Source organism: Camelus ferus, chromosome 3, assembly GCF_009834535.1.
Source record: "Camelus ferus isolate YT-003-E chromosome 3, BCGSAC_Cfer_1.0, whole genome shotgun sequence".
Lineage (NCBI taxonomy): Eukaryota > Metazoa > Chordata > Mammalia > Artiodactyla > Camelidae > Camelus > Camelus ferus.
The window spans coordinates 61,257,057-61,269,120 of record NC_045698.1 but is presented as its reverse complement, the minus strand read 5'-3'; the positions used below and the strand labels follow the sequence as shown (position 1 = coordinate 61,269,120).

The window sequence follows — 12,064 nt, the reverse complement described above, 5'->3', positions numbered from 1 at the left end:
TAAAATGCTTGATGGAGTTATTTTTAACTGGGAACAGAACATTCATTCTGGAAAATCTTCAGACACCTAATTTTATAACGAGCAGAAATACATACTTTAGATGAAAGACTGTGCAAACCACAGCACCCTGCCAACACACAGGTGCAAAATCATCAACAGACAATATGTTTTGTGGTTTTTAGGAAAGAAAATCTTCTAGATGTCGTGAAGTCTTAAATCTGGATCACCTGTACCAGGGCTGGAAGAAACAGGGTGCTTGACATCATCGAGGTTTCTTTGCTCAGGCACAGTATTTTTTCATAAATAATGAGCCTGGGTGATACCAAGTGGATTCTACAGTTTTTATTGATTATTATTACTTTTATTAAACAATGTTAGTAGCCATGTAGGATGATTAAAAAACAACTAATATTTTGGAATATGGACACCCCATTAAGTGATATAAATTAATCCTATTAACTGATTTAAATTGATCCAGTCTTTCATTATAGCTGTTAATTTTCAGGTTGCACAAGGATAAGCAATTTATATTTCAAACATAATCATCACTTCTGGGTTAATCATCCAGTATAATTAAGAATCCTATTACATGGCCTCATGTACTTATAGAGTTTTAGCAGAGTCAACACAAATACGAAAGTAGTCTCCTCCTAATGGTTACTGAGTGCTAGAGGTGGGTGTCTGCGATTGGAATTCTTCTAAGTTCCACGATCTGGGAGTCAGGCAAGGTGCCTCCCTCCTGGCTGCCTTGACCAGATTCATTGTCACTGACACTGAGACCAGCACCTGCAACAGAAAACAAAAAACTCCCAGCTATTAGTTCAGCAAATTAAGGGTCAAGTTACATTAAGTCAACACACATTTATTTCTCTGATGTTAACAAAAAGTGAGCTATGTACTTAGAATAAATATTATTAACATCTAACAGTTATAAAACTATATTTCAAATTCCTTTTGGTAGCCTTTATAAGTAAAAATTAATTTCTAAAGACACAAATTTGGGTTCTTAATCTTTTTTCTGTTCCCACATGGTTGACAGGTATAACGTACTCGTAAGAACAGCATTTCTCAAAAGGGGGCTTACTGAAATAAAACCAATCAGACAGTTGATTGGAATTTTTTAGCAGGGGGATAGGATTTGCTGTTGGAAAACATACAACCTCCAACCCCACATTTACTGAACCTAGTCGATCTTTCAGCTGAGACTCAGCGTGGGCAGGGATCTGAGAAAGAAACCACTGACCACACCTGGTATCATATCAGTGCCCAGAAGGCACTGGCTCTGAATGACTCAGATCTGTTCCCAAGGTAAAAATAATGATGTAACACAGGCCAGAACGGATCCACACAAGAATCCCACAAAGCTAGCTGTTAATTGCAGCTAGCACCAGAATCTCTGTTGAGGAAGCTCTACTATTTACTACTTTATTCACAACTCAGAAAACTCGACACTATGCTAGGCTAACACCTTGTTATTTTCTTTTATAAGGTGCAGAGGAACAGATAAACATCCTCTCTCTCTCTCTCTCTCTCTCACACACACACACACACACAAACACACAGACAGAGAATAGGGATGTGGTCACAGGGCGTGTTGTTGGCTGAATCACCAGAGATTACAGCTCCCAGCCCCACCCCCCTCTGCCAGGCACAAGACTGAAAATAAGAAGGAAAGTGAAAAATCAGTTGCCTGGGCAGCTGAGACTTCCCTTTCCATCTGATACAGGAAAGGTGATTCTGCAGAGTTGGTAGCTAAGGGAAGATGGTGAATTAGCTTCTTCTTAACCTATTTGGAGACAGAAGCAGAAGTCCACTAATGACTTCCTTCTAACCAAGCCCCCCCTCTTTTGAGTCTCTGTTCTTCCCACCCTCTCTCTGTTACAGGCTGCTGTTGAAACCTCACTTCCTCCCTTTGCTTCTGTGACGCTGCCCTTGCCCATCGAACCCTCTGATCTGCTGGCTCTTTCCAAAGCTCTTCTGCTTTCCTGCACAGCACCTCTGGGGTCTGATGGGCTGTGGTCTGTGGTCTGGAGGGCTTGTCTTCAGCCCAGTTTCAGGGTCCACACGATCTGCCAGACCCTTGTCTGCTCTCTCACCTAATGTCTCACTAGGGCCACTGGTCACTGCCTTTCTTCACCATGTTATTATGTGGGCATTTCTGCCTAGGATGCTCTTTCCCTCTGCCCCACTCCTTAATCTGGCTGCTTCCACTCATCCTGTAAGTATCAATTCAGGTAGTATCACCTCTGCTACTCATGGGAACATGATGTTTCTCTTGTTAAATTTCTGATTCTCCTGCTAGATTATGTCTCCTAGTTCCTAGGACAGTGCCCAGCTCCTTGTGGGTATTCAGGAAATGTTTGTTGAATGTATTAATAAACTGTGTTCTGCATCCTGATTCTTGAAAATGCCTCCTCCCTCTTTATTGCCTGAGCTGTTCCTCTGATCCATTCTGCACTCCACTGCACTTTCCTTCTCAAGAACAAATGTGAGCTCCTCTTGCCAATGGCATCAAGCTTGAAACCATCTGCAATGTCTTTTAAGACACTCCTAACCTGGCTGTACCTTGCCAAACGGACAAGAGTTCAACCTTTGCCCACTGGAGAGCTTTCTCAAAGTGATCAGTTCTTTTGATTGGTCCTGCAACCAGCCACATTCTTTTCAGCCTGAGCATCTTCCTGCCTGTCCATTAAGGCCCATTTCCACACCCTTTCATAAATTCTTCTTTCACTATTCCTTCACAGCAGGGAGCTGGAGAGTGAACTGTCTGAAAAACCCGTTTATACTTGAAAAAATTATTAATCACATCCTTTTACACTCCAATTGCCCTAGTGTGGATGATAAATTGGATGGTACCTCTATATATAGTGGACATGTAAGTCATGAAACAAAATGTGTAACAAACACCCGTGAACTCTGTCCTCAAGTTAAGAACTAGAATATTGCCAATGACAATGTTTTTCAAAATTTAGTTGCCATAGTTCAAAAAATATATATTTAACATTAAAAAAACAGAATTTGGGTTTCTCTTTTAAAAAGCAGAAGATAAGTGAACGCTGGGCTTATATTTGTGAATTGTTTTGGAAAAAAAAGGCAAAAACATAGACCAGGAACTACTTTCTGGTTTGTGAATGTTTTCATCAGCCTTTTTGGATCACTTATGATATATGTCTGGCCCTGAGGTAACATTTGAGTTTGCCATACTGCTTTTGAAGGGCAGAGGGCCCATATTTTTCTGTCACAGAAGCAGGGAACTATCCAACCTGGAAGAACCTCGAAGCGGAACAGTAAGACAGAAGGTGACTGAGGTCCTGAGCCTACAGCAGCTTGATCTGGGTGCGGAATTCAGGTGCTCAGCAACAGAGCTGCCCGATATGGGATCAACCATGGAGAGACAGAGGGGCCCCCAGGATCAGCATCAGGGAAGAGTGAGGCATAATGAATGAACTAGCATTGCCTCCCTCTGATTTCAGGGTTGGTCTGCTCTGAAGGCCACTAGGAATGCATCAGCGTTTGCCCACGTGGGGACAAAGCACACTACAAAGAAGTTCTGTACTGACAGCCTGCAGAGCAGCCTGTGAGGGACAGAGCAGACTGGGCTGGGAGGTCCAACGTGCAATGCAGCTTCACAAGCGAAGGGGTGCCACCAGCTTGCTGAGCAGCCCAGAGCCCCAGGAGACGTCAGCAGGTTCTAGATACAGCCTCCCCTTGAGTCACCATGTCCTCCTCCTCACCCTGACTGTGACCCACCTCATCCTCCTTTTCAGTTTCCTCTCAGTTGACACAGATGCACGGTATCCAAATCCTAATCCCTCCTGAGACTCAGACAGGACAAGTATCACACACACACACGTGTGCACACACACACGCACGCGGCAGGACTGGGAGCACGGCCCAGGACAAAGTGTGTTTCTCGTCTTGCTGTAATTCATTCAATGGTCTAGGAAGGCATTTGGCAGTAAGAATCCTGATTTTATGAAAAGTATCTTAGTGCTTAAATTTTAAGCCAAAAATTCACGAAAAATCCAGTATCTCTGATAGTAATAACTTTCCACTGTGATTAACTAAACAGGCAATGTCAAAGGAACTCCAAGTAACAACTTACATTCATCTCGTGTCTCTCATTTCCTCAACATTTCAACATACTTTAGTTATTAGTTAGGAAGCATGATTATTAGTCCTGTTTTACAGACATGGGGACTGAGTAAGGATCAGAAGTACCCAATGAGTTGCCCACGTCACACAGCAGGGAAGTCATGGAATTCAATGGGCCTTCTGACCCCAAATGTACGGGGCTGTCTTCCACACCCAACTGCTTCGTGTGCGGGCAGCTCTAAATCATGTAACTTCTTTGTTCCCCAGGTTTCAAGTGTTCACATGTGTCTATAGAATAAATTTCAAACTCCTTGTCACATACTCAAGCACCAAACTACCTGGCTCAATAGCTATGGGGCAGTGAACACCCAGGTGTTACAGAAAACAGTATGAACATTTAAAACTGTTTTTAAGCATAACAAGAAATTGAACCCAACAAATAACTTATACCACACATGTGCTGAATTTAAATTCTGCCAGACACTGTGATAGATTCTTTACATAGGCAATCTCCATACTCCATGAAAACTTACAAGCTAGTTATAATCACCTTTATCTGCTAAAGGAGGAAACTGAAAGGTTGAGCTGCTTGCTCAAAGTCACACAGACAGTACACTGCAGAACCAGGATTCCGACACAGGGTTCATGGACCCCAAAGCCCATTCTTATTTCCTATGGCCTTTTATTTATTTATTTTTAATTTTTTTTTCCATTTTTAATTTTATCTTATTTTGGGGGGAGGGGAGGTAACTTATTTAATTAATTCAGTTATTTATCTATCTATTTATTTATTTTTAGAGGAGATACGGGGGACTGAACCCAGGACTTTACGCATGCTAAGCACACACTCTACCACTTGAGCTATACCCTCCCCATCCTATGGCCTTTTAAAATAATGAGACAGAGGTCATACTCCTTCAATCTTCTTCTGAAGGAAAAAAAATAAAAATCTTTCCACATTTTACTCTTCCACTTTGATGCCCACCCAACTTTGTTTAGTACACTGGGCTGCAGAAGTTCTTGAAGTCAAATAAGTTGTAGTGATGTGATGTCTCTGAAGGAGAAACGTATTAATGAGTTCGAGGAGTTTGTGTATTTGGACCTCGATTCTGAATGTTTTCATGTGTGTTCAAGGACTTGTTATTTATTTTCTTCTGACTGAAAAAAGAAATCATTTAAAGATTTCCAACAGGGAACTGTTTATCAGGACACTTGTGTCATTGGCCTGAGGCAAAATCAGGAAGTTAAGGGGCTGGGGTGACGGGGAATCAGATTAGTCTCTGGGAGAAGATCCCTGTGAGGAATGACCCTGTTTCTAAGCCCAAGATGTTCCCAGCTTGACATTTTCTAGAATCACGTCAGTTCTGAATCAACATAAAAATGCCAGTTCTCAAAACACTTGTGAGGGATGTAAACAGAGCACATGCCCTTCCATGCCGGCCTCGCCCTCTGTGCAGGCGGAGTCCGTTCTGGTGAGTTAGCTCAGACCTTCTCCTCTTTCCGAAAACGGAGGCTGTCCCAGGGTGACTGTTCTCTTTCTCCCAAAGTCCTGGCTGGGAACACGGATGATCCCTGAGAAAGTTCTATTAAAATAACTAATAATAACCACGACACCACTAGTCTAGGACTGAGTGTCTCACTTGCCTGTGGAGAGGCTAATGTACTTCATGAACAACTAATTGAAGATTATGTCCTCTTTTTAGAGTGAAATTTTTAGATTTCTCGTAGAAAAACAAATAATTTATTTAAAAAATGAAAAAGGTCAATAGTGTTTTCTTTTTCTTTGCGTGTGTATGTGTTTTAAGAAATGCAATATGGTTAAAATTCAAATGAAAAAACAAGTCCAAGACTGGCTTTGGGGCAAGGGCTTCTATTTTATACCAATTAAATGAGTAAGATACATTACATCTGGATAAAATTCTGTGTTGGGAGTGGAATGGTAATGCAAGTTCAAAGAGAGAAGAGAATAGTGGAAAATTTCCAACTGGAAAAGAAAAGCCTGCTCATAGCTATTTAAAAGCAAATGAATAACTGTGGGTATCAAACTGCTCTGGTACTTAGACTTCTTTAAATTAGTTTGAAAGAATAATGTAAATTTAAAAAATCTAAAATTTATAATTTAGTGGAAATTATGTTTCTTGATACTACTTAAACTTATGATGAAAAATTTTAGATGTTTATTTAGATATATGCAAACAGTAATATAGCTTTTCAAAGTTGTTTAGGGGTTCAAATGAAAAAAACTTTGAAGATCCACTGTTCCTAGTACTTGACCTAGAGTGGCTCACAGTTAGGCGGGATCTGAGACAGATCAAGATTTGCAAACTCAAATGTCACAGAGCCTAGGGACACCAGAGTAAATCAGTGACACAGGTCTGGTGGGCACTGGACAAACCTGTCTAAAGGGGCAGCTATTACTCAGCTCCAATCAGTGTTCTGCTAGATTTTAAGCACTCTTATCGCTAGATTTTTTTTTTTAGGAATTTCTGGGGTTTTATGGGGTATTTCTAAATTTTTAAATTTTGGTTCAAAAATGTTAAAATGCAATGAAGGCCAAAAAAATTCCCTGTTGGTCCAAATCTGGCCCATGTGTTGACTGTGAATTCTGCTGTAGATGGAGTGGCAGGTGGCCTGCTCCTTTGTTTCCACCGTATTCTAAGATGGAAAGTGTCTAGGGAGTGGTGCTTGGTACCTTTTCCAAAAATAAAAGGAGCCTGTGTTAGAGGCTACTATTCTGGTCTTTTTAAGTATTTACTTCCCAATGTGTTTAGTGAACTCTAAGCAATGCTCAACTCCATCTATAAGTAAGCAAGTCATTCCATGCATTCCTGAATGGAATGCATTCAATACTTGTTATATATATAGGATCCAGATCTAATTTAATTATGTTACAAGAATTCGTGTTCGCAGTGCCGTAATATCAACTGACTGTTCTCTAGCGCTGGGAACATAATCTTCCCTCAGGATTATTTGTAATGTGAAAGACCCTTTTCAGTCCTAACTCTGAGGAGCGTTTAATAAAGTTGTTCCTTCCCTCCGTCATGAAACTCTTCTCTCTCTATTCTCGTGCTCACCACACAGCCTCTGTGGGACCCTCTTCCACTCACTCTTTAAATGTAGGTATTATCTAGGATGTTCTTCCTATTTCTTTCCTTTCTCATGTTTTCCCTTTCTCCTTTTCCCTCCCTTCCTCACCTCTTTTGTTCTCATCTCTTAGCTTCCACTCTCCCAGACTCAACTTACTCACCCCCATAGCTTCAAACGTAATTGCTGCATGAGGCATTGCACATCATTACCTCCAACCCTGCATCTCTCACCAAAGATCCCAACTTGAATATTTAAGAGCCCCCAGGCTGAATGATCAAAATATCCAAATCGGAACTCATCAGTTTCTTGCTGAAAGCAATCAACACACAAATGCTCTTTAGATGCGATTCCTCACTCAGGTGAGAAGCGCGAGCCTTTGCTGACTCGCCTGTCCTCTGTGCTTCCTCAGCTCTCCCCTTGTCCTTTTTCTTTCCACTCCCCAGATCTGAGGCCTAAACCCTGGGCCACTGTAATCACCTCCCAGCCTTTCTGACTGCTTCCAAATTTATCCTCCAGACTTTCACAAGAGTTATTTTGCCTCAAAACCAGTGAGAACATGCTGTTCCTCTCCTGGAAAACCTCCGTGGCTCACTGGGCTCTATAAACATCCCACTGCCTAGCATGGCATGCGCAGAGCATCTTAATACCATGCAGGACGTCGGTAAGTACTCTGCTCCCCCAAAGTGAATCTACCAGGAACTGTGTTCTGGAAGCCCCAGGTTAAATGAAGTGAAGTGGCTTTCTTTATCCTAGGGCTTTTTAGGGCTGCTAAAACGCTAGGGGAATTGTGAACCTCTGCAGTTTCCCAAGTGGATTCGGTCAGGGGATCCTTTCACCGAGGGTGACTATGAATATCTCCAGGAGGGTGCTCACTGAAACCCAGTTGAGGAACTCTAGTAACTTGCTAACAATGCAGGTGACCTGCCTTCCAGGTTTTTCTCCCGCCGCCTGGCTTCACCCCGCCTCCACCCCAGCCACACTGCGTGCTGCTTCTCCCCAGGCAGGCCATGCCCCCCACCCGGTGCAGCCCAGGGCTTTGGCTAATTCTTTTCCCTCAGTCTGCACTGTCTTTCCTCCACTCTTTACTTACTTCAGCCTTACATATTCTTCAAGGCTCAACTGAGAAGGTTCTAAAAAAAGTTTCTTTGAATAACTCTTTCCACTACTTATTTTACTCTTCTTTATGTCATGTTTGTGTGAATGTCTATTCCTCCAAACAAACTTTGTTTCACTTTTCATTCACTCATTCATTCATTCATTCTCCAAAAACATCTACAAAAGGTTTACCAAGCACCAAGCACTAATCTGAACACAGGAATATATACAGTAGAATGCAGTAATCAGTACAATAGGTTCGTCTGAGCACAGTCATATCTCTTCTAGTTTGCTTGTATATCTAAAAATGAAAGGTTCACTGAAGTTTTTATAACAGTGACAGTTTAACAATTTTCTGAGGAAAAAAAAGAAAAAATTGCATATTTGATTTGAAAACAACTATCCACTGGGGACATAGGTTGAGTAGAGTTGAACATACAGGAAGAGCCAAGGAAATTCTATTTGTGATAGCTCCTTGAAAACTGTAAAACTATATGAGGCCTGTTGGGTTGCCTTTGAAAGTTTCTGCTGCAAAGATACCCCACAAGAAATTCTATCTGGCAGGTCAAAGGCAAAACTCTCTCAGTGAAACCCCCACCAGATTCTTACAAAGCTGAACTTGTCTCAATGGGTTCCTGGTGTGCTAGCAAGACTCCAGTGCAGAGATACTTACATTTAGTTAGAGTATGCCTTTTCCTTAAAAGTAAGTTTTACATTATTCTTAGGCTGTCTTATATTTGGTGCCAAGAATAAAATATCCTAGAATTTGGCTGGGATTAGGATGGGGTCATGAGAATCAGGATGAGCTAAGGGTGACTGAACTTCTACAGCTTCATGGGAAGAAGATGTAAATCTTAGCACAGCAAGAGCGCCTACGTCTAATGGGGTTTGTGGGTTCACACATACCAGTTTTTAATGCAAATATCAAGTCATCAAACTCCTGGGACTCCTCATCAGCTATTAATGACCCCTGGCCGTATCCTCCAGAGGACGGGAACGTGGCGCCATTCTGCGGGCTTGGCTTTAAGTCAGGGCTGGCCTGACTCGCGTGCTGGAAGGATGCTCTCTCCCAGTCAGGTGGCACCTTTTAGGGTCGGGGTTGGGAGAAAAGGGAACCATAATATGAGTACACACATATTTACTCTAAAATCTATATGAACAATTTATCTCTGTATCTCAGTTAGAAAGACCAAGTGAATTAGAATTAAGACTTTTAATTTTACATTTTTTCTTTAGTATGTCTCTCCATCAGACAATCTAATCTGATAATTCTAAACAACTTCTCTATTAGAATTACTTGTAGATTTCTATGCCGTCACATGTGGAGAAAGAGGATTATTTTTAAAAGCCAATAAATACATTACATTTTTTCATAGGATATGTGCAAAGAAAACTGCTGAAAAATAAGACCTGGAGAGGAACACTTCTAGTCTTTAAGATACAATATAGAATTCTAAATATAGTAGCTACCGATTAAGGACATAGTGAGTTGGAAAAAAAAGTTCTTTGATAGAATTCTAAACTCCTCCTTTTCTAAAATTAAATGTTTAAAGAGACAGTTCTATCCTGAAACGGTTAAATATATTTGCTTTCCTTTCGGTTACTGGTAAACACCCCCTTAATCCTTCCTTTCCTAACGCTTTCCCTTCTCTGCATGGCTTTCAAGAATGTCTCTGCTAGTCCCTCACGGACAGCTGGATCAAGGCCAGTTTTAAGCCTCTGAGGAATGCAGAGCACACTGTAGGATATACCACTGTGCTACACCCCAAATGAACATTCGAGTAGTGCTCAGGCCAGGAACTGCACTGTCACAGCTGCTGCCTCCCATATAAGGTTCTCTGAGAACTGAGAAAAGTGATCTAACGACTGGAGAAATAAATCTGAGAGAAGATGAAACCTGAGAAAATTTCACCAGGAAGTTGAACAACTAGACTAGCACTCACTGTTCAATACAGCTTGATGTAGCTCTGTGATGCCACAAACATTTTATATCTGTGTTCCCCACTAGAGTAGCTACCAGACACATGCAGCCATTGAGCACTTGAACATGGCCAGGGTGACTGATGAGCTGAATTTGTAATGTTATTTAATTTTGATTCATTTCAATTTAAACCACCACACGTGGCTAATGGCTAACGTACTGTATAGTTCAGATTTACATAAGTGCTAGATTGGGTAGCCGATCAAAAAGACAAAAAAAAAAAGTTTTAAGTCTCACTTCTGAACTGCTGATCCTAAAAATGCCCATTTCTATTGTTATCAACTGTGATGCGGAAACAATTCAGTTTCAAGAACTTTTAGGTTATAAAAATGGTACCAGATTTCTAAACAGTTAAGGGTACTAAACACATATCCCAGTTTTTAAATATGGTAATTTATTTGTGATCACTTACCTTAATTTTCACCTGACATGAATCAAATTACTTTCTACATTAACATGGAGGCCAAAAAATATTATTGAGCAGGTAGATTCTCCCGCTCTCTCCCTCCCTACTTAACTGTCTATAAACTGTTTTCTTTTCAGACAGATGCACCTTCATTTCCTGCTATTTTTCAGGATCCAAACACAAATACTGCTCCTCTTGACTCTTTAATACAGACACACCAATATGAGCTATGTAAGGAATGGTAGCAAGCACATCTCAGGCACCGCAGAAGTTGTCAGGGACCTGTTTACTGTCTCTTCCTGGACAAATGTCTTCAGGTATGTTTTAAAAGATGAGCAGTGGTGCCCATGCTATGGGCGGCACTACTGATAGGTTGGGGGCAACGTGATTTAGACACAGGAACCCCAAATGTGTGGACAGAGAACAATGGGAGGTTTGTTTCAGAACGTTTGTTGGGATTGAAGCAGTGAGTTTGGGATGAGTAAACGAAGAAAGCTGTGAAAATATTTTTAGGAAGAAACACTGATTTTTTTTTTTCCTTAATGGAGGTACTGGGGATTGAACCCAGGACCTCGTGCATGCTAAGCATGCGCTCTATCACTGAGCTAGATGCTGCCCCCAACCCAAGAAACAGTATTTAAAGAAAAATTTCTGAAGCAGATTCAGTCATTATCATGTCAAATTAGGAAGCTTCTGAAGAAAGAGATGAAAAAGTATGTTCTGTCTGATTTCCCAGTACAAACTGCTGGTTGGTGGAGCTCACAGGGCAAGGGGGAAGAAGAATTAGATAATGGACATGATACCACTGTGAGCACATCCAACACTACAGGTCAGAGAACATCAGGAGGAAAAGGGTCTAAAAAGTACATGGCACCGTCTAACTTGTGCTCTTTGTAAAATGGAAAGGTTGTACATGAAAGAGAGTGACAGAGAGAGATTCAGAGAGAAGCAGTGACAGAGACAGAGGGGGAGAAGGAGAAGGGTCAGGGCAGGCACCTCCTCCATCGCACTGATAAGATTCTGGGTGGACTTGCTGATCTCCCCTCCTGCAGGAAGCATTCCGCTCCCGGGGGTGAAGAAGGCTGTGCTGGGTCCTGGGTGCCCATTCATTTCCACTGTGTAGCTGGCCTTCATAGGGCAACACGTCTGGTTGTGTAGAATGAAATAAACCACAAAAACGTAAAGTCCCTGTAAAAGAAAAGAACACCAGCATGTAAAAGGGTGACCTGCGACCACCGCTAAACAATACACGTGAGGGCAGGCACAGCCGATTTGCTACACGTGTTCTCCAAGTTCTACCCAAAGCTGGGAAAGTCATTCAATATCACTTGGCAAGACTGCCTTCTCGCTAACAAGTCATTTTTTTTTCTCTTGGTTAAAACATAAGTAACTCTGATATC

General features: G+C 41.5%; 1 protein-coding gene across 1 annotated transcript in view; it reads right to left on the bottom strand.

The window, feature by feature from the left end:
• Window positions 1-327: 327 nt before the first annotated feature.
• The window catches only part of ADGRV1 (adhesion G protein-coupled receptor V1), a 471,409-nt gene continuing 459,672 nt past the window's right edge, over window positions 328-12,064 (bottom strand). Inside the window, exons 88-90 of the mRNA XM_032475997.1 lie at window positions 11,661-11,852; window positions 9,184-9,361; window positions 328-786 (exon numbers count right to left, since the gene is read on the bottom strand). Coding sequence (XP_032331888.1) covers window positions 668-786; window positions 9,184-9,361; window positions 11,661-11,852 — 489 coding nt within the window. The 3' untranslated portion in view covers window positions 328-667. The remainder of the gene's footprint in view (window positions 787-9,183; window positions 9,362-11,660; window positions 11,853-12,064) is intronic.